This window comes from Aquarana catesbeiana, linkage group LG01 (genome assembly GCF_042186555.1).
Source record: "Aquarana catesbeiana isolate 2022-GZ linkage group LG01, ASM4218655v1, whole genome shotgun sequence".
NCBI classification, from domain to species: domain Eukaryota; kingdom Metazoa; phylum Chordata; class Amphibia; order Anura; family Ranidae; genus Aquarana; species Aquarana catesbeiana.
In genome coordinates, this window is record NC_133324.1 from 667,823,761 (window position 1) to 667,851,704 (window position 27,944).

Here is a 27,944-nt window from a genome sequence, read left to right on the forward strand (position 1 = left end):
ACGGCATATAAAACTTTTGCTAGATATAAAATAATTGTAATGAGTTTAGCTGTACGGATAAGTCCAATTATGTTCAAATACAACTAAAAATAAATAAATAGAATTACAGATTAACAGAAAAGACAAAGTGCTCTATAGAATCAGCATATTTTTCTTACTTTTTTGTTTTTGTTTTATTTTGTCGGTTCTTGGGATTTTTCTGTTTTGTTTTTAATTTTTTTTGTCTGAGTATAGACCTGTGATTATCTAAGGAATACTTAAATTCAGTTACTGTTAATTGATTCACTATCTCTGCTGGAAGTCTGTTCCAAGCATCCACTACTCTTTCAGTAAAACAATACTTTCTAAAATTAGGTTTGAACTGTCCTCCGGCTATCGCAATGGCATGTCCCTGTGTGATCTTGTCTTCATAGCTTAGCTGCGATCTTAGCTTTATATTGGAGATGCTGCTTTCTTGAACCATATCCACACTCCTAATATATATATTAGTTTAAATAACACCCCCCTTTCCCTTCTTTCCTCCTCAAGAGTGTACATATAAAGTTCCTGCAGTCTTGATAAGTTTTATCCGTCAACACCTTTTTGTGATGTCTCCGGAACCAGACATAGTATTCTAGATGAGGTCTAACTAAAGAGAAACAAATTGTTACCCCAGCTCCACTGCCAATATAAAAGTCCACAAATTGTGGTCCGGTGCTCTAGCCAGGGCGTTCACGCCCCACAGGTACCATTCTTGAATTAGGAAGGCTGGCAACTCGGATACTCTTGAATAAAAGTACTTTATTTGTTACATGGGTACACGGGTACAGGCTATATGTTGACACGTTTCTGCTATGAAGCCTTCATCAAAGCAAGGGTGAGGTCTAACTAAAGCACTATATAGAGGAATTAGGATTTCCTTGCTCCTGGTGATCCTTCTAGTGATGCACCTCAGAATTGTATTGGATTTCCAACTTCTGCTTAGCCACTCTGTTGATCATTTTTCAATCATCTGAAATGGGCACCCCAATGGGCCCAATCAATCGATATAAAATCCTCCTATATGCTTCACTGTAAGTGCAGAACATTGTGACAGTTAACCAATAATTAAAAATAGTCTTTCCAGAACAGGGATGTGCATTTTGTGGCTATTTTGTTCTCTAAATTTATTGTGAACAAAGATTAAAAGGTCACACTGATTTTGTAAAAAAGATGAGATGTTCTTAGATTCCCTAAGAAACCCATGAGGTTAAGAGCAAACACATTGTTCAAAGCTAAATGCAGGGGAAACAGCTAAAACTCAGATAAAATATATATACAGTGGGGACGGAAAGTATTCAGACTCCCTTAAATTTTTCACTCTTTGTTATATTGCAGCCATTTACTAAAATCATTTAAGTTCATTTTTTTTCCTCATTAATGTACACACAGCCCCCCATATTGACAGAAAAACACAGAATTGTTGACATTTTTGCAGATTTATTAAAAAAGAAAAACTGAAATATCACATGGTCCTAAGTATTCAGACCCTTTGCTCAGTATTTAGTAGAAGCTCCTTTTGATCTACTACAGCCATGAGTCTTTTTGGGAAAGATGCAACAAGTTTTTCACACCTGGATTTGGGGATCCTCTGCCATTCCTCCTTGCAGATCCTCTCCAATTCTGTCAGGTTGGATGGTAAACGTTGGTGAACAGCCATTTTTAGGTCTCTCCAGAGATTGGGCTTAAGTTAGGGCTCTGGCTGGGCCATTCAAGAACAGTCACGGAGTTGTTGTGAAGCCATTCCTTCGTTATTTTAGCTGTGTGCTTAGGGTCATTGTCTTGTTGGAAGGTAAATCTTCGACCCAGTCTGAGGTCCTGACCACTCTGGAGAAGGTTTTCGTCCAGGATATCCCCGCACTTGGCCGCATTCATCTTTCCCTCGATTGCAACCAGTCGTCCTGTCCCTGCAGCTGAAAAACACCCTCACAGCATGATGCTGCCACCACCATGCTTCACTGTTGGGACTGTATTGGACAGGTGATGAGCAGTGCCTGGTTTTCTCCACATATACCGCTTAGAATTAAGGCCACAAGTTCTATCTGGGTCTCATCAGACCAGAGAATCTTATTTCTCACCATCTTGGAGTCCTTCAGGTGTTTTTTCGCAAACTCCATGCGGGCTTTCACATGTCTTGCACTGAGGAGAGGCTTCCGTCGGGCCACTCTGCCATAAAGCCCCGACTGGTGGAGGGCTGCAGTGATGGTTGACTTTCTACAACTTTCTCCCATCTCCCGACTGCATCTCTGGAGCTCAGCCACAGTGATCTTTGGGTTCTTCTTTACCTCTCTCACCAAGGCTCTTCTCCCCTGATAGCTCAGTTTGGCCGGACGGCCAGCTCTAGGAAGGGTTCTGGTCATCCCAAACATCTTCCATTTTAGGATTATGGAGGCCACTGTGTTCTTAGGAACCTTAAGTGCAGCAGATATTTTTTTGTAACCATGGCCAGATCTGTGCCTTGCCACAATTCTGTCTCTGAGCTCTTCAGGCAGTTCCTTTGACCTCATGATTCTCATTTGCTCTGTCATGCACTGTGAGCTGTAAGGTCTTATATAGACAGGTGTGTGGCTTTCCTAATCAAGTTCAATCAGTATAATCAAACACAGCTGGACTCAAATGAAGGTGTAGAATCATCTCAAGGATGATCAGAAGAAATGGACAGTGCCTGCATTAAATATATGAGTTTCACAGCAAAGGGTCTGAATGCTTAGGACCATGTGATATTTCAGTTTTTATTTTTTAACAAATCTGCAAAAATGTCAACAATTCTGTGTTTTTCTGTCAATATGGGGTGCTGTGTGTACATTAATGAGGAAAAAAATGAACTAAAATGATTTTAACACATGGCTGCAAAAAACCCAAGAGTGAAAAATTTAAGGGGGTCTGAATACTTTCCGTCCCCACTGTAAGAGAATTGTTTTGCTTGCAAACAGATGTGTATTTATGCCATTGCAGTCCTAAGATTTATACAGCTCTGCAATACAGCACAGTCCAGTCATGCAAGGTGGAGTATCTGATTTTTTCAGTTGCAAGTTAGTAACATTAGGAGGTCTTGCACTTCCAGCCTGTGGCTGGACAGTGAAAAGAGAAGTGGCAGACTGATGGGCTCATCTTTCTGTTAATCTCCTCCCCACACCTATCAGCAAGCCACTGGTTAGCACATGAGAACTGGAACATACCAGATTGGTTCCTTGTGTTGCTTCTCCCTCTGCCAGTCTGATTTCTGGTTTACAGTAAATTGCAAGAGGCTCATATCAAGTCAAAATCAGGTATTTACACTGCAGGCATTTTAAAATATGTAATGATGTATTAGTGATTACAAAGCTATATTAATTAGTCTTTTCTTTCTCTGGAGTCAAGTGTTATTTCTTTTAAAATTCACTTCCTCACTGCGGCTAATTTATAGAATATTACATGATTGGAACTGTGGTATGTGGAAGCTGCGATCTGATTTGATTTTCAGTGCGATTATTTAATGCAACTTGGTTGCATTTTTGATGCATTTATGATAGTTTTGTTAGTAGGGGAATGAGACTGGATGCTTGTTGTTAAGGAGCCTTAATAACCTGCAAAAACATTTCACATGTCATGTATATGCATTTCTATTGAGGTCTGTGGGGGGGAGGGGGTAATTGCACTGCAATTGCAACAAAGTAGCACAGAATTCTTTTCTAAAAATGATGTGCTGCATTGATGAGAACGAGCACCCCAGAAAATAATGCGATTTCCATTGTAATGCAATTCTGTGTGACATCTTGCATCTGAAATTGCACTAGTGTGAACCTGGTCCTACTTTTACGACCTATTTCACACAGTTGAAAAGGAAATTCACTTTCTATCATTCGTAGTTAGTAACTCAAGCATGCATATGTGCTAAAGCATATTTCTGGCCACCAATTAAAGTATAGTGCGATGCACAAATGATTTTTTATCTGCAAATGACAATGAGGTTGCACTGAAAGATGAATACTGACAGTTATCCCTCTGCAGACTCATAGGCTCAAACTCCCCTGTAAGAAATGCTGTACTAAAACCAATAACTGCTGCTTCAAACACATTTGATATACGTTTGTGGCCAGCACTTTCCCATTTGGGACTGCCCAGTGGTGAGATCACATTAAAGAGTTACTAAACCCAGGATCCTGCATTCACTATATCGGGGTCTCCCACAGTACACAGAACATGGAAATACAATTATTTTAGTAAATATACACTGCTAAATACCTTTTCTCATTAGCCGTATATAGCAGTCTTGTGACTTCTATCAGTGTGTCGTTAAAGTTTGCAGGAGGAGTTTTCATTCTCCCCTAATTGTCTTATGAGGCTGCAGGACCCCTGACCCTCTGTCTGGACAGTGCTGATTGGCCCTGTGCCGATCACATGCACCCTCCCAAGAAAAAAAGAAAAAACTAGCAAAACACCAAACTGAGCATGTGCAGAGTGACTACAAAGGAGATGGATTGGGAACAGTGGATGAAGGGGGGGGGGGATCAGAGAAGACAGGATCAAACAGTCTTTTTACACAATGCGGAGGTTTAACCTCTTAGGTTTCACAGTGAGTATAACCAGCATGCTTTACTGCACATACAGACTGATTTTACTGTTGTGGGTTTAGTAACACTTTAATGCAATTTCCCAGCTGGAAGCCCCAACTTTATTTTAAGTTTTGGATAGAGCAGGGGAGGGAAGTCTGCCTGATTTGAAATGTTGTCTGTATCCTAACTGCAAAGATTTTAAATGCTGCTGGTGTCCCTATAAAACAAAATGATCTTCATGTTGTGTCTGACAACTGTAACCTGAAACGTAATGGAAGGGAAATCTACTTCACAGGCAACAATAAACTCCCAACAGGGAATCTAAACCTTCCTTACTTTTTGGAAGGGGGATTTCCCTTGCTTCTTCTTCTTTTTGACACTCATCAAATCACAAAAAAGTGAAAATGTAGGCAATACTACTATCTAACTAGCTAACAATGTACAATATTTTATTGCTACCAAATAAACAGAGAGGAAGTGAAGAGGAATCATGGCACCCTCTGAATGGCGCCCATGATAAGCAGCCGACCTTCTGTGTTCACAATGCATGAGGGGGGTAACTTGTGCTAGGACTTGAAATCATGTGGAGACCACTGTAGTAGCAGTGTCTACTTCAGAGATTTCCAGCTTTCAGAGGCATCCACCTAGTATGGTATATACATAGTTACATTGGTCCAACGTGGACCAATGTAACTATGTAAAAATATACCAGGCCGGGAATTCATCTTTATCTTTTCTCCTAGGAGCTGGTAGAAATAAGAGGGATTTATAGAACACCTAACAGAACAACAACAGAAGGTGTCTCATATATACTGTATATATATATATATATATATATATATATATATATATATATATATATATATATATATATATATATATATATATATACGAAAAACGTCTTACCTCTGTGCTTGCCAACAAGGGTTTCTCCACCAAATATTAAGTCATGTTTTGCTTGGGGATCAAATACTTATTTTACTTACTGAACTGCAACTCAATTTATAACATTGGTATTATGTGTTTTTTCTGGATTTTTGGTTGATAACCTGTCTCTATCATTTTAAATACACCTATGATAAAAATTATAGATCCTTCATATCCTTGTAAGTGGGCAAACTTACAAAATCTGCAGGGGATCAACTAATTATTTTCCCCACTTTATATACAGTGTATAAATATATATATATATATATATATATATATATATATATATATACACACATACACACTGCATATGTATATATCTTTATCTTTATATTACTAGTACAGTAAATTTAGAATCATAACGTCAATGGTGCTGTCCCATAACCTTCACTTCTGCAAGGAGGAAGAAACTTCCCTTAGAAACAACAAAGCAGTGCCAGGCCAATCTCCCATGTATATATTCTTATTACAATTTCTTAACGCATATGGTGCATATCCATTATATTTGTGCTAGATTACATTTTCAATTAGAAACTTTATCCAACACTGAGAGAGTTTTGAGGCTGATTTTCTCGAATTGCATGTCGTGTCTCAGTGGAAAACCAGAGAACCTTTTTTAACCTCCAGTTCAGCAGACAGATTGAAAACAGTCTGCGCTGAGCTGCTTGAGGCTCCCATGATGGAGGAAATTAGAAAACTTAAGTCTCGCATTATCCAGCAGCATTTTGGGAAAGCACACTCCATAGACTAAACTAACAGCCTCATTGTGGTCTACAGTAGCCATTCCTGTACTACCTCCCCTGTAAATAGCTTGGCTAGAAAAGCAGTAATGACTTCTACAGCAGTTTTGTTTTAATACCATACCTTTTGTCCAGGAGGCCCCATTGGACCCTGAAAAAGAAATAGCATTCAGTTAATTTACTCTTCCATTTAATTGACAAAATTACATATAGGTCCTAAAATGTTAATTTTATCATCTGATATGTTTTACTGTTACAAATTGTTAACAAGATATTGGACTTTCATTTTATATGTTAATCTTTATGCACATCAGTATGAAAGTCTTAATTAAAATAGACCCTAATGGGATAATATTTTGTTTTCTGAAGCATGGTGTATCATAAATAATTGCCATGTTTTTTACTATTATACTAATGCAAATTATATATATAATTATTTTCTTTATCCATATTACTGAACTTTATTTTATTATTTCACATGTAAAATCAATAGGTTCACAGGGAATTGGTCTCATTTAATCCTTTGTAGTTTCCTACCAAAATGCTGAACACAAAAAGGTCACAGGATACAGAACTGGGGATTTTGCACATTTTCCTATCACTTAAAAATACAGTGGTGTACTAGCTACAAATATTTTCTGTGTTTCCTTTTGATGTATTTGCTACAGGCAACTGCATCATGGCCCATTGTAAGTGTTAGGATGTCTCCTAAGGTTATTAGGAAAGAATATTATCCATATAAAATGTCCTCTGACATCATCATCTTTTTACATTATTTACCCAGGGTCAGTTCAATTTCGGTCTTCTCTACTTGAAAAGCTATACTTTACAAGAACAGTGCCGGGAACAAATTATTTCCAGTTTCAGTGTAAACTGAGATGAAAAAATAACATACATATACATTGTGGTCAAGCGGTAGATGGGTTTTGCAAATGGACCACAAGAGAAGAACTAAAGCAGCAGGTGAGAATAACTCCTTGTGGTGGGAACAACTTCCTTAGAGCAACATAACCTAATTACATTATGTATCTGGAAGTTTTCCGGAGTTGAGACACCAGTGTGGTACAGATGACAGAAAGATTCCCATGTCTCCTTTATCCCCTGGAAAGACTTCAGAAGTAAACTTGATGTGGATCGGGGTTGAGCTGCTGGCATTGCTTAAAAGTTGAAACTCTCTGGTTATTTCTAAGCATTCAACTGAAGTTCCTTCCGCTGTTTCTGTACATTGATGAAATGCTTGTAAGAAGTCAGGAACTGTTCTTACACTTCTTACAATGCATGTACAAGTAAAAGTGATGAACCGGAACAAGCCAATAACAAAATGAGTATTGATTAGGGAACAAAATGTAATGAAAAATGGCAGCGTCTAGTCTATATTGGTACGATATTAATGTACTGCAATGTGCCAAAATGTAGTATGCTCTGCAATCTACCAATCTAACATTCAGTTTATGAGTAACATTAAGCATATCATAGTAGAATGATAAAGTGTGGTACTAATACAAGACAGACATAAATACTGGATGGAATAACTAAAAAAAGTCAAGTGAATTATATCAATGGACAAAACATATCAGGCTTTCCTAAGCTGGTGATTATAATTGTGTTCACTTTGCTTTAAATAAATCAGTTACACTAATCTGGTTTTTTATCTTTTTTTATCAAGTTCCTGCCCAGTATACTGGAGGAGAGGTAGAAAGTACTAGGTGATCTGAAGCTATTATACTGTTTAATTGTGCCGTTATGGATCTTGAGAGTGACCAAAGAGATAGGAGGAGGAACAGCACAGGGAAATTACCCAGAGAACTGATGATCAGGAGGCTATAACATAAGAGTTTTTAGAACTTCTAAACTGGACTGATGTTTCTGATGAGTGCTGAAATTGATGGGTAATTATGTGTAATTGAAAGTGCACCTGTTGGAGTACTATTATTGTTATCTGGTAACCCAACAGTCAGTTGATGAGCTGTGGATGGTTGTCTATATACAAGCAAGGTGTTGATATGTGTGAACAGAAAAATACATTATTAGCATAAAAGACTTGAAAAGTCACCTTGTCTTTTACATTTTTATTTGTGTAAATGCATGTAAATGTGGTTACCGTAAAGTGAACCTATGGGCAAGTAAAACGTTTTAATCTGCAATTAACTTTTTTTATTGAAACATTTTAAAGTACATTAATATAGTCACAGGGACTTATACAATTGTACATTTGACTGTTAAGGAGGTAGCATATGCATGTGTATGGTATTAACACACCAAAGAGTTTGTGAATCCAGGATGCAATAGGTGGGCATGTGGGTGAAACGTGGTCTGCATCTGTTATTTACTTTCAATAGCAGACTCTTCCAGATGCCTGCAACAACCAGTAGTAAGATGGGGAAGCTGGAGTGGGTGGACTAGATATAGTAACCTGGAAGCTGGTTGCTTTTGGCATTACAGTGTGCCTTGTGTTTTTAGGGGGCCTCGTGCATACTAAGAGAGATCAGGAGGGGGTGCAAGAACCTGGTACTGCCTCCTGTTAAACGTAAACTGATTATTAACATAGTTTACACATAGCTCCCAACTGTCCCTGATTTGGAGCAATGTCCCTCTGTCCCTCTTTCCTCCTCATTTATCCCTCATTTTGGTCTGATAAGTTGTATATAAAATTCACTATTTATCTTTCAAAAAGCGTTTCCCAGTTCTAAACATTTCACCCAATTTCTAAATGTCTGCATTTGCATTGTCAAAAGCCATAGTAAAACAATAATAGCGGTAAAAAAGGCACTTGTGGATTTAACTAATCTTTTTTTTTTTTTTTTTAATAATTCTCCTTTGAGGGGGCGTGGCAGGGTGTGTTGTCCTATGCCTACATAATTTTGCTAATAGGTGTCCCTCGTTCCCATCTCAAAAAGTTTGGAGGTATGTTGGTATGTTTACATGTCCACAGGTTTAGTTTAAAGCAAACCTGTATTCAATACAAGTTTCTTAATAATCTTTAAAGGGTAAGTTCACCTTTACAGAAAAGTCTGTAAGGTGAACTTACACAGGCCCCCCTCCTCACCCCCCCCAGTCCCGCTGACCTGGAGCGCAGCGATCACCCTCTAAGAGACATCAGGTCGGGGCTTAGAAATCCCCCGCAGCGTAATCTCCAAAACGCACCTCGTCAGGAGGTACATTTAGGAGCATCCTAAGATGAACTTACACTTTAAAGATTCTTGGCAGACACCCAAAGTGCCTATCCTTACCTTTACTACTTTTCCCTGCCACCTTGATCTGCTATCGGATCCCCAAGAAAAACCCAGTTCTACAAAGGTGGGGGCCAAACATGACTGTCATCAACAATACAAAAAAAACAAACACTTGATATACTGTATAAATGGCTTACTGTTAGACCAAACACTGTCATATTGGGGGCAGGGGGTGGGTCATGCTTACACATGTGAAAATACAAAGCATGGCTAGTATTTGCAAAGGATTCTTGGAGGCTATAGTGGAAGTATAGGGCATAAGAGGAGAATAGGCAAGGTACGTGTAAACACATTAGTGTTATTGATAACAAGCTTTACTTTTGCTTTATTAAACCTTTAGTGAAAATGTACTTTTATATGCAATTGTATTAAAAGATAGCCATTATTTATGTTTGTAATCATATATGTCCATGTATATACATATACTGCCAGTGCCAGAAAATTAATTTGGCAGCACAAGCAGTAGTCTAACGCACTAGGCTGGTGAGACAATCTTTTTTTTTCTTTCAATGTCCCATTGCAGCAACATAGTTTCAGCACCTACACTAGTACCAGCCAGATGCTGCATTGTTTATTACTTTCAAAACATTACATATCACTGCATTCATAGGGGTGTATTTATTAAAAAGTGCATAGCAATTCGTCCAACAAAAGTGCACGCACGTTCAGTGTGTGTTAATGGGGCAAAACACAAGGCCATTACCTGTGCTGGACTAATGTTTCTAATTGATTCAAAACTGAAAATACTGCATTTGGCCACTAGATGGTGCTAAGTACCATAGGATCTTCCTATGATACCTGGCAATATCTAGTGGCCAAATATGGTATCTTCAGTTTTAAATTAGGAACTTTAGAAATTAGGAACATTAGTCCAGCACAGGAAATACCGTAACAACATTTGTTTTTTGCCACATTTACACATAATAAATGTGCCTGTACTTTTACTGGCTAAATTGTTATACAATTTTTTTATAAACGCCCCTTAATAGCCTGGTGCCAATAGTGAATATCCATTGTTCCATCCATGGAGCTACCTATCATATTCCTCTACTTTCAGTTACAATTTGGGACTTAAATAAAGGACGATATAATAAATGAAAATGTAGCATTGCAAATTCAGATTTGGATGGTTTTGACCTGGTTTTTAGACAGTCGGAGCATTACATTTTTTGATCATTTATATTTACAGCAAATTGTTTCAGTACCAATGATTCAGAATGTGACGCAAGTCCAGATAGTGAACCTATAAAAAATATTATACATATACATCTGTGGTCATTACTCAACCAAGTCTGGAACACTTTGGCCTAACCTAATGGCTAATTTAACACATTTAAACTGGATGACTGAAGGAACAACATTATCTAAACAAATGTAACATTACATGAACATTTTTGTATATACTAAACCAGCATAGTATTAATATAATCACTGGAAAAACTTTGGGAGTTTGTGTGGATATATTGGTATATATACATGGAATAGATCAAGAACTTATCAAAGCTAAATGTATTTGAGAATAAAGTTTTTATTATAGGGACAATACTTTATTTCACACTACAGATTACAGTCTGAATAATCTTGTTATACTGACGTCATGGGAATTTAAAAATATACATTCTTATGGCAATTGTCTGTATAAGGCCACTTATTTTTAATTTGATTCTAATTAATTTCTTTCAATTTTACAAAAGAACGAGTATCCAGCAAATCAATTACGTCTTTCATACTTAAAGGGACTGTGTCACAATTAAAAAAATGCAGATAATATCACAAAAAAAAATTAAGAATTTGAAATGCCTACTTGCAGTGTTCTTCTTTTCCATAAACAACATTTTTCTCAATTGCAATGTGCCTCTGAACTTATTAGCAAATTGGACTTCTTCAAGAAGAGTCAATTATCTAGCACATCCCCCTCCTTCCTTGCAAGTCAGAGTCCCCTCCTCTTCTGGGAATGTCTAATTACAGTATGTGCTGGTCCAGCTTCCCTGCCCGAACCCTCCACCATAGATACATTTTTATGTAGCTGCCAGAAGAGGACTGAAGGGGAATGCTTTAGAGCAGGGGTCTCAAATTGGCGGCCCTCCAGGTCTTGCAAAATTACAAGTCCCATGAGGCATTGCAAGGCTGACAGGCAGAGGCATGGTGGGACTTGTAGTTTTGCAACAGCTGGAGGGACGCCAGTTTGAGACCCCTGCTTTAGAGTGTAACTAGAGTGACAACTCTTAACTTGCCGGGAGTGCTAACATCACATCCAAGATGGCGATACCCAGGAGCAATCTCAGGGCTTTTGGCGGCCTAGCCAAGAGAGGCCCCTTATGGTAAATAAAATGAATTCTTTCACACCCTGTTCCAAACGCACAACTGGAAAGGAGAGGGGATAACTTTAAATTAAGGAAAATCTTCTCTTACACAATTGTCACTTGAACAATCCACCTGATTGGTAGATTTCTCTTCTAATCCTATTCTGGCAACAACTGAAAATTTTTGATTTTTTTTCCTCTCACTTACAATAGATTTTCCTCCCACTTTTCAATAGGGTGAATCTGCCCAATATAGACACAAACACCTATAAAAACATGATTAGTGTTTTAATCCTTGCTTACTCTATATAAAAAAAGCTATGTAGAAGCAGACATGAATTTCATGATTAGTGTCAGAAATTATAAATAGTAGTCAAATAATACATTATTCTAACATTTAGTCACTTTAAACCCTCCATTGGGAAAGCTGAGGTTGGCCAATATTAACCTGAATAGCAAGGAAAACACATTATCAATTAAAATCTGGAAACTCTAATCCACTGCCAAGGGATAGCAATTTAATGTTCTACAGTTATAAAAGCAAGTAGAGCACAAAATAAATAAGGCAGTTAAAATAATATATGAAGGGTACTGTAAAAAGGCTTCTAGTCTTGAATAAGCTTAAGGAATGTGCGGAGCTTTGTTGAGCTTAACACCTAATGATTTGCCTGATTTTCTTGATATTGCTGTATACAATAGAACTATTTAATGGTGTGTGTATATATGCAGCAATAAAGAAACCAGGTTCAACATTACAAAACATAAGGTGATATCAGATAAGTGAATCAATTTCCAAGTCAGAAAATATTGTGAAAAATGTAAATGCCACCTTATATACCTTTTTTGGATAATCTGTATACCACGGTTACATGATAAACTGCACAGTTTCTCCGGTAGGAGGAGATTTTCACTGCAGCCTGTATACACGCCCACATGTGTGATGTCAATATCATGTGACCTGGCTAGCTCTGAGAACAAGTATATGTTCTCTCCAGCATAAAAGACACAACTAAGCATGTGCAGGTCGGCTACCCTGCCTGTGTTAACTGGCCTTACCCAGAAAGACAGTGCAGGAGGGGGAGGATCTATGCATACAGGAAAAAACAGTCTTTTTACACAATGCAGAGGATTAACCCCTTACGTTCCACAGTGAATATAACAAGCATGCTATGCTGCATATACAGACTGATTTTACTGTTGCGGGTTTAGTAACACTTTAACCACTTGGCGACCAGCCGCCGTCATTATACTGTGGCAGGTCGGCACGATCCCACAAGTCGTCGTAGCTATGCGTCAGCCCCTTTAAGCAGGCGCGCATGCCGCCGAGCACGCGCCCGCTGCACTCGGGGGGGGTGCCAATGCTCGTGACCGGCGGTCGCGATGACCACGGCCACAAGTGATCGCGGGCATGAGAGGCAGAACAGGGACATGTGTGTGTAAATATAAATATAAATAGTGCTGCGCAAATAAAATGTCCTTAAATGATATAACAAGATTAAGCAGACGTAGACAGGAGGTAAGGACACCAGTGGATAGTCAAAACGCCAGGGGTTGAATCAAAGGTGACTAGAATCCCTTCACCATACATAGATGGCCCCTCACCTCAAACCTTCGACCTGAAACAGGTCACACAGCATAAGCAGAAAAGCTGATCCAGGCAATAATGACTCCGTTCTTAGACTCCAAATCCCCCTCACGTCAGATAACTCAGGTGTTGTATATGCAAATGAAACATGCAAAATATAGTGCTCTCTGTATAAACTTTATTCATAAAAATGATAAATGAAGTGCACTCACATGTACCGGCACTCAGGTCCGAGTGCTGACTAACTGGCGTGTGATCGTAGACACAGGCTGACAGCCGCGGGTGACGTCATGCGCTGCCTGGCCCCCGTACGCGTTATGTCCGTAGGCGGGACTTCATCAGCGTGGGGCAAGGAAACACACAAATCCCTGTTCTGAGAGGAGATGCAGATTGTAAGTTCCTAATAGCTAGGAACCACAATCTGTCATCTCCTATAGTCAGTCCCCTCCCCCTACAATTAGAACACACAGTCAGGGAACACAGTTAACCTCTTGATCGCCCCCTAGTGTTGACCCCTTCCCTGCCAGTGACATTTATACAGTAATCAGTGCATTTTTATAGCACTGATCGCTGTATTGTTATCAATCGTCCCAAAAATGTGTCAAAAATGTCTGATGTGTCCACCATAATGTCGCAGTCACGATAAAAATGGCAGATCGCCGCCATTACTAGTAAAAAAATAAGTAAATAAATAAAAATGCCATAAATCTATCCCCTATTTTGTAGACACTATAACTTTTGTGTAAACCAATCAATATATGCGTATTGCGATTTTTTTACCAAAAATATAGAGAAGAATACATATCAGCCTGAACTGAGAAAAAAATGCTCTTTTTAAAAAAAATTGGGGATATTTATTATAGCAAATAGTACCAAATATTTTTTTTTTTTTTTCAAAATCGTCGCTCTTTTTTTGTTTATAGCGCAAAAAATAAAAACGGCAGAGATTATCAAATACCACCAAAAGAAAGCTCTATTTGTGGAAAAAAAGGACGTCAATTTTGTTTGGGTACAGCATCGCACGACCGCGCAATTGTCAGTTAAAACGACGCAGTGCCATATCGCAAAAAGTGCTCTGGTCATTGAGCAACCAAATCTTCCAGGGCTGAAGTGGTTAATCTTGACACAATCACAATGATCAATCTATTGCTATATAGGGTGAGACAAAGTACACATCTATTACTTCCAAATTATTGTACATGTATATGTAATAATGGGACCCCTCCTACTTTTGCTTTGCTGGTACAGAGTTACTTTGACAACTTCCCACAGAGTGACTGAATGTCATGTTGACCTGAGCTAACACCTATGGATGGATGCCTTTTTTTAGGGCATAGTAAAGGATAAGGTTTTATGAGAGGAAAATTAAAAGGTGTTCATCTCACAAGAATTTGTGTGTTGCTGTGTGTTACAGTGTCGAGGACAGGATCCAGAAATGTTGCAATGTTGATGGAGGACATTTCAAGCACCTACAACACTAAATGTGTCATAATGTCGTGGACATGTTCTAGGGATGTTGCACCTAAGAGACTAAGCAGGACCCAATCAGTACTGTACACTTTATCTACTTTTGCCAACTTTATATTATTTATATATATACACTGTATATAAATAAATAAATATATATATATATATATATATATATATATATATATATATATATATATTTCTCAAATGTCACATAGGAAATGGAAATCGAAATACCCTCTAAAGACTACCCCAAGACAGTATGTCCCCGCGCCTACAATACTGTGGGACACCCATAGTGCAAACTGTGCAATATGTACAACCCATGTGCAATATACAGGTACAGTAACAACCAGCACAAACGGCGGCAAACCATACAGTACATTGTCTTAGCGATTTGAGCCACCAGAAATTATGTCATGGACTGGGACCAGTGGCAGAATTATAGGGGTTACTGAGATCGCCATGGCGACCAGGCCCCTTGCTGCAGGGGGCCCTTGAGGGCCCCCTGTACTCTTCGATAGGAGGAACGCAGGGGCGGCTGAGGCGAGCTCCCCGAGCATCAGCCAAAATGTAATCGGCACTGACTGTGCAGGGAGCTTGTCAAAGTGAAAGCACAGTGTGTGCTGTGCTCTTTGTCTCCCCCTACAGTGCAGTACCTGGCAGGAAGCGCTAAGGTGAAGGTTTAACTTTTTTTTTATAAGACTATCTATCTACTGTATGTGTGTTTATATGTGTGTATGTGTGTGTGTGTGTGTGTGTGCATGTATGTATGCATACGTATGTGAGTGTGCATGCATGTATGTATGTAAGTATGTATGTGAGTGTGCATGTATGTGCATGTGTTTATCAGTGATGGTGCGTCCATAAGGGCGCACAGGCGCCGCCCCCTCTCTCCAGCCACCCCCTCCCTCTATGACCAATGGATAGATTCATGCATATTTAGGTGTCCAGCCCCTTTTCGGGCGCCGGGCGCCTGAATTACAGCGGTGGGAGATGTTTTTGAAGCACCCGATTAGAGCCATAGGCTCTAATAGGCTTCAAAATAGGTGAACCGCGAGTGGCATGCTTGGCACTCACAGTCCACGCAAGTGTGTTAGAAAGGCGAATTAATATTCACTTTCCTAACACTGAACCCCCCTCCACCTATCAGGTGTGCAGGTCTGTTTCCCGTCACCTAATTGGTTGAAACGATAGGCGCGGCTATTGGACGCCTATCAGGAGGAGAGGATGACAGATGAGGACGGCAGGAGACCCATGGAGGACCCCGCTCGTGGCCGTCACCCGTTGCCCCATCGAGACAGGGTAAGTGCCGGGTAGACGGCGAGCGGGCGGGGGGGATTCACAGTGGCAGCATTCAATGGCACAGTTGCAGCATTTGATGGCACACTAGCAGCATTTAATGTGCACACTGTCGGCATTCAATGGGCACAGTGGCAGAATTCAATGGCACAGTTGCAGCATTTGATGGCACACTGGCAGCATTTGATGGGCACACTGGCAATCCTGACCCCCTATATGTGTACAATCAGAACCAATTTTTTTATTTCTTTTTGCTTGTTCATAGTACCAGCAAAAAAATGCTGTTCCTCCGAAAAGCGATCCATGCTCAGATCACTTTTCAGAGGCATTTGTCAGCCAGTAAAGAGGCAATATGTTGCCTACTGACCGCCTGTTTTAACCCCTTAAATGCATCATCACTATGCTGCAACTGCATGCAATGCACACAGTTGCAGAGTGGTTGCAGTGCAGCCCCATTCACCTAGGGGTTTACTTGAAGGGTGCCCTGACTGAAAAAGATTGAGAAACACTGACATAGAGAAACCAATCTCTCCATTTTCCTCCTGCAGCCGCTGAATGCCTGTGGGAGGGAGAGGAGGAGAAGCAGGGGGAAATGGAGAAATCGGTTCCTTTATATGCAGCCACCCACTTGTGACTGGGCCTTGGTGTTCCGTTAGGAGAAAAGAGCCCTGTCCAGGGGTCAGGGGGGCCCTCCATGGTTTCTTGCATCGGACCCTGAAGGTTACGCCACTGACTGGGACAATATGGTTTCTAAGTGATAAAACATAAACAGGTAGGAAACTTGTCATAAATACATGAGTTACAGAAGTAACAGCTAAATGAAACTAAACAAAGTAGCAGTAGCCTCATCTACTAAAATGAGAATTCAAAAACCAACAGAATGGAAAGGAATTCATGAAATAAAAAGTAAAAACAAAAATAAACAAAAAATAGTCAAAAATTAACAAATAAATAAATAAAAGGTAAGTCCGAAATCATATTCTCCTCCCTTTAAGAATTTCCTACTTACCTGTGCATATGCAGGTATGTAGGGCCTAATTGTTCATTTAGTCTTTTGGAAGTTAGAGGTAGTAAGGAGTGAATCAGGTGGGCCTCTTTTTTGCACAAATGACCAGTGGAAAGGGGATATGACCAATAGGTATACAATCAAGACTTGGGAGTAATGCCCCGTACACACGGTCGGATTTTCCGATGGAAAATGTCCGATCGGAGCGTGTTGTCGAAAATTCCGACCGTGTGTGGGCTCCATCAGACATTTTCCATCGGATTTTCCGACACACAAAGTTGGAGAGCAGGAGATAAAATTTTCCGACAAGATCCGTTGTCGGAAATTCCGATCGTGTGTACACAAATCCGACGGACAAAGTGCCACGCATGCTCAGAATAAATAAAGAGATGAAAGCTATTGGCCACTGCCCCGTTTATAGTCCGGACGTACGTGTTTTACGTCACCGCGTTTAGAACGATCGGATTTTCCGACAACTTTGTGTGACCGTGTGTATGCAAGACAAGTTTGAGCCAACATCCGTCAGAAAAAATCCTAGGATTTTGTTGTCTGAATGTCCGAACAAAGTCCGACCGTGTGTACGGGGCATTAGTGTTTAAACTGTTCAGAATGTTGTGCAACAGGTTGGTCACAGGTACCAGAGGCAGTGTCCTTGTAAATGGCATATTTATGGTTGGAAAGGCCTTCATGTATGCAGGCAAATAATCCTGATACGAGGCAGCTGTATGTAGTACAACTGGGGCACTGACAGCAGCCCAGTTTCACTTGAGCAAAACATGTACCTTCAGAACAATGAGCAGAAACCTTTGTATGAACAAGAATGTTCCAGAGATTGTAACCCTATCTGTAAACTATAACTGGGTCAGGAGAGTCCCTCAGCAGTTACATGTTTGTGACTGTCAGTCTTGCCCATGGGACATGTAGTTGCACAACAGCTGGACGACCACAGTTGCCCACTCCTGGTGTAGAAAGTAGGACATTTTGGATATTGCAATAAAAAAATCGTGGATTGTTCTTCACTAACCGAACCATGGAACTAAGCTCTTGAAATAAATACATCCACAATTCCTTTATATTCAGTACCCGGACCACTGAGTAAAGTGGTACAAGTGTTAGAGCCAGAAAGTTGTGTAAGTAAATCATGACAGCAATTAGAGTGATCAAGGAGTACAATCACCCCTTGCTTATTAGCTGGACAAATAACAACTGTTCATTGATTGCCACTTCTTTCACTCCCATCTATTCAGCTTTGGGAAACGTTTTATATTTATTTTGGCAGTTGACCACCTAAGGAGTCTGATGACATACAGCCCATTGAAAAGTCCAGATTAAAGGAGATATTACTGATGCATCTTTAGTGCTTCTCATTATGAATTTCGATACCATTTGGTTTTTGGTACATTCTTTTTTGCCCCTTAAGTGAAGACAGGTGGAACAAATGACAATCCTCTACTGAGGATCAGCTTCTCAATAGAAGAGAGTGAGCGGTGGCCCCTCTGGGCCCTCTGCTACCTGCTACAAAACATCCTAAACATGAGGGGAGAGGGAAGCCTGGAACAAGTGGGGGTTGGTGTGACTTTGTGGAAGTGTTGCCTATGGGTTGTTGAAGTGTTGTGGGGTACTGATTATACTTGTAATGCCTGAACTGATGTGTATAGTAGAAAATTCGGTGGGCGCATGATATAGTCTGTCTCAAGACTGCAGGTCAATACATAAACTCGATTAAATATTCCTCATGGACTCTAGAGAGCTTTTCTTCTTTAAAGTTAATAATAGTTTGTCGATAGTTATTGACATTATCTTCTACTGATTTGAACAAGGCTCCAGTACAATAGAGAGGACTGGAAGATGGGTAAGATTCCCCTTTACGATTTTTGCACAGACTGATGTTAATTGTATACCCAAGAACTCAATAGTTAAGAGCATCAAATGAAAACTGCTTTTCTCAAAGTTAATTGAGCCAATTGTTGGGATATTGTAGATTCAAAACCTCTGGGGAATATGTTGTTGTTGATAGTAGTTTACTTATATACTGCAAGTATTGACCATGTAATTAAAGGTCAGTCTCATGTATTTTAAATTGAGCAAATATAATCTATGATCCACCGGTTTATTACAGCTGCCACTGGATTTAAGTAAAGGGTCAAAAGTATTGGAATAAGATAAGCTTTACAGAAAATCAGTTTATATATATATATATATATATATATATATATATATATATATATATATATATATATATATATATATATATATACAGTATATATCAATATATCACTGTTTCAAGTATATTGTTTTCCTATCAAATAGTTCACAATACTTACGACTAAGCCTGATTCACCTGGTTGTCCCGGCTCTCCCTAAAAAGATATGAATGTATCAGTTATTAATCAATGTAACATCATGTTTTATTGCCTGCAATGTACAATCAGTGCTAGATTTGGCTGACCGAAAGCCACACAAGTAAAATATACTCAAGGAGGGAATCTTTCTTAAAATTTTAGAAGGTGCCCCTTCCATAAACAGCTAGCAAACAGACCACCTATATACAGCAATCAGACCCTTGATCAGTCATACTGGAGCTGTTCTTTGCCTATATGTATAAAGATAAGCCAGCAGTGGCATGCCCAATTTGTCTCAATATTTTTTTTTTCACATATAACTTTCACCTTATAACAAGTTTCTTTATTTGAAGACAGATGACAGTAATCTGGCAAGGCACACTGGCTATTTATATTCACCATTTTGCCAATTTATCTTTCAGAAGCATTTTGTTATTGATAATTGCTGCTGATTTGAATATATCAGGAAACGATGTTCAAATGTATAAAACTAATGGATGACAGTATTCTATTTTCAATAATAAATCTTATTGCATATTTCGCACCACAATTCTTTAAGTATTTTTCCTACTCACACGTGATCTTAGTCTATTCACTCTGTACAGTGACCAGTAACAACACCAGTGCTCTTAGAAACAATAAAATGCCCACCAATCTTAGAAAAGTGATGCGCATTCTTTTATTGTCTAACATCACATTACAGCAAGATTCAGGCATTAAATGTTTTATATGTACATATGGCACACTGAGGCGAAACACCGGTGATTCATGGATATTTGGGCATTGTTAATATAAGGGCAGAGAGGCCTGCATGAGTGAGCACTTGGGACTTGTGTTAGTCCACATATTTCAATATTTAATATTTGGCTTGATTAACACTGAAGTTGTTACAATTTACTACATTTTACTTTATGTGATTGTTTTACCATTGGTTTATCGTCTTGGGAGTATTGTTAACACTGGGGTGGTGTTATTATCATTATTATTATTCAAGGATGTTTTTTTTATTTCACATGTGAGCTTTTTGTAAAAAGCACTTTCTTACACAGCAGCGTTACATGCCGTTTTTGCAGTGCTACACCCAGTTATTAATATTTTATATACAAGTGGATGCGGAAACATATAGTAGGTGGTAGAAGCAGCATTTAGTAGCACTAGAGGAGACAGTGTTGGTAACGCACAAGGTTTTTTGTTGTTATCTTTTTAAACACTGCTAATAGTGTCTGAGCGTCCAAGCAACTAGAAGTTACAGGATGCGCATCAGTGGATGGGGTAAAGTAAGGCATGTAAAGGTAGAGAACAGCCTGGCCATATCACCAGCAGAGGTCTCCTACTACACACAGTGCTGACATAGTGAATATAGTGTTTCCTGCACAGAACTGCTAGAGAGTTAGGAGGAGATAAATAATCCAGTGCACAAGCAGCCTGCTGTTGTGACCAGTCTACATTAGTGGAAGTTCTTTGCTGCAGGGAGTTTCAAGGCCTACTTTTATGACTGATTTCAAGGGCCCAGAATAGTTCCAGTTCCAGAAAGGGAGGACAGATTTACATAAATTTCTACAAGCAGCTACATTAATGCACATACACTGAGGTGCCTACAGTTAGGGTTTAAAAATACTTATACCTGACACAGTAAAAACTTACTGGAACTCCAGATAATCCTCTTGGTCCATCCTTACCAGTGTCCCCTGGAGGACCTCTAGGTCCTGGTGGTCCAGGAGGACCAGGTGGGCCTGGTGGCCCGGCCTGTCCTTGGTCACCCTTAATAAAAGTAAATAGTCAGTCACAATATAACAAAAATAGGATACAGAAGGAACATTTCTGTGTAACATAATATATATTTTTGGTGCTGCATAACTAGGCCTAAAGTCTAGAATTTTTTTTAAACAGTTATGTGATATAATTAATATTTTATGTTATACTTGTATTGATGTTTTTTTTTAAACTGGATATAGTTAATGTAGTTCAATGTAGAGCAATATATCAATTTGTGTATTTGTTTCAGATACAAATATGTAATATATATGAAACCAAATCTATCACAATTTTAATATTTAAGAAAGTAAAATATTAAGTTGGAAATAGATGAACAATTTTATGAGTATGATATATTAAAAGACATTAATAAACAATCATGAATTACAATAACACAAAAATTGGCACGTCAATACCAAGCCATAAATGTATTTATTAATGAAAATCAGTATGTCTGTAAAATCCTGCCTTTGGCTTTGTCTACTTAAAGATTTTACCAGAGTCATAATATACATTTGGCTTTAAATGCCTATTCTTGTGGTCCTGTAATGACTGGCATATAATAATCAGGTTCCATTGCCTGGAAATGCCCAGTATAGCATATAGCATGCATTGCGCAGGAATATAATAGGATAAGCAAAGAATGCTGCAGAATAGAGGGAAATTAGGTAACTGCAAAGCGGCTGATTTAAGTTATATCCAACTAATGTTTCACTAATCCAAACAAGGTAAAACTTTGTGGATCATGGTGATAGCTTGGTTCTGTTTAACTAAAGCCTATCATTTTTAAGCGTATTTAATAAAAAATACAAGGCACTATATATAGTATGTGTTAACTGCAGTAGTTAATAGCAGTCAGTCAGAATTCATTTTATCAAAGCCAAGCAAAAATAAAATGAATAGTGATTGGATGCTAATAATTATTGCACTTAATGCACACATTATGTTCTGTTAAACTCCACATTTGATTGACAAGGGAAAAGTCCAAGTATCCATTATGTTAGTTTTAGATATATGGACTCTTTGGAAAAAAATGTAATGAAAAAAGAACTATAAAACTCACCCTATAATATAAGGACAACACTGTAATAAAAATAAAAATACACACTCCTAAATCCATTTAGCTCTACCTTAATGAGTCGGCGTTTAATGAGCTGCTGATCAGCAGAAAGAAAGCCATGATTGATCTTAGGAAACACCATCTGATCAGCGAGGTGAGGTCAAAGGTTGAAGTTCAGAGATGAGAAAGTTGAAGGACAGACATCAGAAGGCCCGTAGAAAGAAATAGAGACAAAAGCATTAGATGCAAAATAATAGTAGAGTACAGACTGGCCACCTGGAACTGGGGAGTTCCATAAGGACCCTGTGCTTTGGTGATGGATACTTTTAATAAGTGTCTGATTTATGAAAGTTAAAATATGTTATAAAAACAAACTATGTAATTTTCATAGCAGTGTGGAGTGTCTATTTAACTTTACCAAGAGCTCTGTAGGCAATTTAACATATAGTCCGAATTTCTCGACATTAATTTTGGCACAGGTTCCCAGAACAAAGCGCCAGCAGTACTTTATAAAGGCAGTCAGATTCCAGTCAGCATGAAGTGACACAGCATGAGAAACCATCCTCTTTATAAAAAGTTTTTCTTTCAAAATATAAGAGAAATTTAATGCAAGTGTTTTATTTATTTCTAGTAATGGTGGAAATCTTCTGGCTTAGGAAGCCCATACTGTTGACCATCACTAGTCATGCTGCTGGATCCCTGACTTGCAACAGACACATTATCCACAAACCTTGACGGTGAGGATCTGATTACTATGGAGAGCGGCCATTGTGGGATAGCCTGGCAAACCCTGGGGATACAACATAACATCGCACCAAAACAAACCAACACATAAACACCACAAAGACACTTTACAGTGGAATATGAACACATATATAGGGACTTACAACTACATGGTTAATGGTGATACACTAGTAGCATGACAGGCAAAAAATAAGGGGATACTGACTGAAATAACATAGTGCTGTATTACATTAGCTTTATTAATCCCTTTAGTCCCATTTTTCAACAACATCTTGCTACTGAATGTACTGTGTTAGGAAGTATATTGTAAGCATTAGTAATTTACTGCTCTTCTAGGCAACTGAAATGAACATTTTTTATTTAAATTCTCTTCTTTAGTCTATAAAGAGTGAGCTATATATATAAATTTCCATAACCTGTATTCCCAAATCTTATTTTACAATGTACTGTATATCTTACATTTTTAGATTTTCTTTTATTCTGTCACTGTTGTGGCATCCGCAATAAGACTTATTTTGTTACACAAATGTAAAATCCAGTATTTCTATCCAGACCTTTTTTTCTGGGTTATAGTTCACTAAACTGACATCAGCCAATCCATTTTCTCAAACCAATAATCAAAACAAGAGTCACAGAGCAGATAGTAGCATTACAGTAATTATCATCTTTATTATAGAATTTACTATAGCAATTACTACTATAGTTTTAGGTATAAATCCAAAAATAAACCAATATTACAAAGGAGTAGCACATACCATCTTTTCGAGGTACAAGCTGCTCAACTTAGCAAACTCTATATGAAAAATTGCAAGCGCAAACAGGGTAATTCAATTTTTGTCAGTAAGAATAGTGAGCCAAGTGTGTCTTTATAAAGCACATTGCATTGACTCAATTTCTCTAATTTGCTGGATGATTAATCTGGGCCAGCCTCTGAAAATAAATGTTTATTAAGAAAATGCCTTTATTCATAAAAAGATAACCAGTAGACTGCAAACCACATCAAGGCGCTGAGCCCTCATGAATTACTAAACAAAAGGAAAACACTATTAGGATTACGAAAACTGGAGAGTGCAAAATCTGGTGCAATTCTGAATACTTCAAGGTTTTATTGCCAAAACTTAGTTGAACAAGCTGACTTTAGAAGCTGATTGACTACCATGCATGGCTGCACCAGATTCTGAGTGCACTGGTTTTACTAAGTCTACCCCTATATGGCCAAAGTTGGTATCACATTCATACGATTTTTGGACATTCCTATTCCAAAAACATGTGGACTTGCATATGGAATTGCCATCTCTTTGTGGCTATAACAGCTTCTACTCTTTTGGAAAGGCTTTCCACAGGATTCAGAAGTGTGTGTGTGGGTGGGGGGGGGTATCTGGCCATACCACCATAAGAGAATTTATGAGGTCAGGCAGTGATGCTGGTTTAGAAGACCTGTCTCACAATTGGCATCCCGATTAACCCAAAAATTATTGAGAAGGGTTGTCTTTATGTACCTGGCTTTGTGCACAGGGGCACAGTCTTGTTGGAACAGAAAAGGGGCTTTCCCAGTCTGTTGGACATGCATAATTTTCTAAAATATCTTTATGTGCTGTAGCATTGCAATACCCAACCCTGGAAAAATCTAAACCCAATAATTTATAAGGGGTGCTCATATTTTTGGCCATAGAGTAAGTGTGATGATCAGAAGTTCACAAACATTTAGATACAGTGTATAATGTAGAATGTTGTAGTGGAGTGTTCATTCACCCACCATGATCAGATGCAGGCACAGGTCCTTTTAACCATATGCTTACTGGGCACTTAAACCCCCTCCAGTACAGGCCAATTTTCAGCTTCAGCGCTGTCACACTTTGAATGACAATTGCACGGTCATACTACACCGTACCCATTTTTTTCACACAAATATAGTTTTCTTTTGGTGGTATTTAATCACTACTGGGGTTTTTATTTTTTGCTAAACAAACAAAAAAAGACGGAAAATTTTGAAAAAAAAGTTTCATAGTTTGTAGATTTTGCAAACAGGTAATGTTTCTCCTTCATTGATATGCGCCGATGAGGCTGCACTGATGGGCACTGATAGGCACAGATAAGGCGGCACTGATAAGAACAGATAAGGTGGCACTGATAGGCCCTGATAGGTGGCACTGATGGGCACTGATAGGTGGCACTGATGGGCACTGATAGGTGTCACTGATAGGTACCACTGGTAAATGGCACTGATGGGCACTGATAGGTGGCACTGATGGGCACTGGTAGGTGACACTGATGGGCAGCACTGTTGATGAGGCACTGATTGGTGACATTAATAGGTGGCACTGTGGGCACTGATAGGTGGCACTGTGGGCACTGGTAGGTGACGCTGGTGGGCACTCGTAGGCGGCACTGTTGTGCACTAGTAGGTGGCACAGATGAGGCAAAGGCTGCTCTCCTTGATCGGGACCGATGTCCCTCTGACAGCCGCCGGTGATCGGCTCTTTTTTTTCTCCTCACACTATCAGCGGGAGAAGAAAAAATAGCTGATTACTGGCTCTGTTAACATCACACGATCAGCTGTCATAGGAATCAACTGTCACGTGGAATCTCATAGACTCGCTGATCACAGAGTGCGCTGCGTGCACCCTTCAGGGGGTGCGTAGGCCGCTCGAGCACGGTAGGATGTCTATTGATGCCCTCCCGACAAAGTAGGCCTGCACTGTAGCTGTCATTTGGCTATAGCGCGGATTTGAAAGGGTTAACTTCTTTTTCTACAACTCTACCGTGGTTCCTGGACACACCCAGGGAAGATAAGTTTCCCTGCATTCCTCCCTGAACAGTTCAGAGATGATAAAGCTAATGAAGAAGAGGTAACTGGGCAAGCAATTTGCAGCCAAGCGAGAGGCCTTCCACTTTTAGAACCCGCATACCAGCAGCAGGCAGTCCATGTTTGTTCAGATTTCATAATCTGTTATGTTCTACCTTGCAGTTTATGCACGCTTTTTGTCATTCTGACCCTGTTTTGTATTGTCATTTCTAACTTTGCACCTTTTTAGCAAACTCCAAGCTCCAGTTACTCCCTGCTACTCCCAGTTACTTCCAGCATACTCCCTGCCTCATCATTCAGCTGACTACCCATCCTGTTACAATGTTATATGAGGGTTATAATATAGTATTCTTTTTTATTTATTTTTCTGCCATCATGTGATGACCTACACAGATGTTATTTGGAATGTTGTTTTCCTACACAGCAATGCCAGTCCACTTTTAATATTAGTCTGAAACATCAAAGTAGAACTTTAGTCAGAAAATGAAGTCCTGCTAGATCACTTCAGGCTGGCCACTTTTGCAGGTATAGCTATGTAAAACATTTTTAAAAAGTGCCTATACTGTTTAAAATCCAGTAATACATTGTCTCACCCTGTTCTGTACATGCTCAGTTGCTCCCCATTTTTAGGCACTGGCAAGATTGTAGAGGCCAATCTGCTGACAGCCTTATAGCTGAATAAACCCTCCTATCCTTTACAGCCAAAGAAGCTGCTTCTGTTTGAGCTGCAACTGCCATGGTGCTGCACATGTGATCAGTTATGACACCTGCCATTTGTTTGACAATTTGTTTGAGGACATAAACTAATGTGACAGTTAGCAATACTGGCATTCCAGGAATGTAACTGTTTTCTGAAACAGGTAGATTGAAGGGTTTAGTTCCGCATTGTGATTTACTGCTGGGGCTCTGGGCTTCAACAAAACGGAAACCTCCAGCAATAAGAAACAGTTATGCCCTGTACACACGTCGGATTTTCCGATGAAAAATGTGTGATAGGACCTTGTTGTCGGAAATTCCGACCGTGTGTAGCCTCCATCTCACATTTTTCATCGGAATTTCCGACACACAAAGTTGGAAAGCTTGCTATAAAATTTTCCGACAACGTAATCCGTTGTCGGAAATTCCGATCGTGTATACACAAATCCGACGCACAAAGTGCCACGCATGCTCAGAATAAATCAAGAGACGAAAGCTATTGGCTACTGCCCCGTTTATAGTTCCAACGTACGTGTTTTACGCCACCGCGTTTAGAACGATCAGATTTTCCAACAACTTTGTGTGACCGTGTGTATGCAAGACAAGTTTGAGCCAAAATCCGTCGGAAAAAATCCATGGATTTTGTTGTCGGAATATCCGATCAATGTCCGACCGTGTGTACAGGGCAGAACAATGCTAGAGGCAATTTACAGCACACACTCATTTTGGTTGCATAATTGTTATTGTGGAATGTATGTTCCTTGCAAAAGAACATTATTTTTTATCAAGTTGTTATGGGTAAAGTTCCACTTTAAATTAGGCAGCTACTGAATGTTTTACAGGTTCGAATTTTTGAATTTGCTTTGCTTCCTGGAAACTCTTTTTTTCCTTCGTGAACTGCCAACAAATTCACAGAGCATAAGGTTAAAAGCTGGCAAGAAGGCATGGCAGTAAGAACTTGCACCTGCTGCTTCCTTTGCGCTTCCTTAAGTTACAGCCAGCTGCTGCTGTTACACATTGCATCACACAGGCTTTAGACCAAGGTGATACGGACACTGTGTGGCAGTCTGCTCTCTTCATGTGTGTCCAAATTAAAGCTACTCATTAGCAGACCATTTTATTACTTTATTCCAAGCATTGTGGCATACAGCTAAGACCAGCAACTGATATTGCAGAAGAAAGGCCTTTGCCGGTCATACAAATTTTCGAGAGACAAAATTCTAACACTGCTTCAAAAAAACTTAGGGCTATTGCATTTACTCCAAAAATTTGAGTTATTCAGCTACATGTTACCTGTGCACAGAAGTCACTATCACTTAAGACTTCTTGCACCAGACAAACCAAAATCACATAGTTCTTTTAAGTATCTGTTCTTATTATCAATGACAGTTGAAAGCAGATTCACAAAGCTGTTCAGGCTTTTTT

General features: G+C 39.2%; 1 protein-coding gene across 1 annotated transcript in view; it reads right to left on the minus strand.

The window, feature by feature from the left end:
* COL25A1 (collagen type XXV alpha 1 chain) overlaps positions 1–27,944 on the minus strand; it is a 657,401-nt gene that overhangs the window by 165,547 nt on the left and 463,910 nt on the right. Inside the window, exons 8-11 of the mRNA XM_073602240.1 lie at positions 22,344–22,415; positions 21,103–21,219; positions 19,441–19,476; positions 6,345–6,371 (exon numbers count right to left, since the gene is read on the minus strand). Coding sequence (XP_073458341.1) covers positions 6,345–6,371; positions 19,441–19,476; positions 21,103–21,219; positions 22,344–22,415 — 252 coding nt within the window. The remainder of the gene's footprint in view (positions 1–6,344; positions 6,372–19,440; positions 19,477–21,102; positions 21,220–22,343; positions 22,416–27,944) is intronic.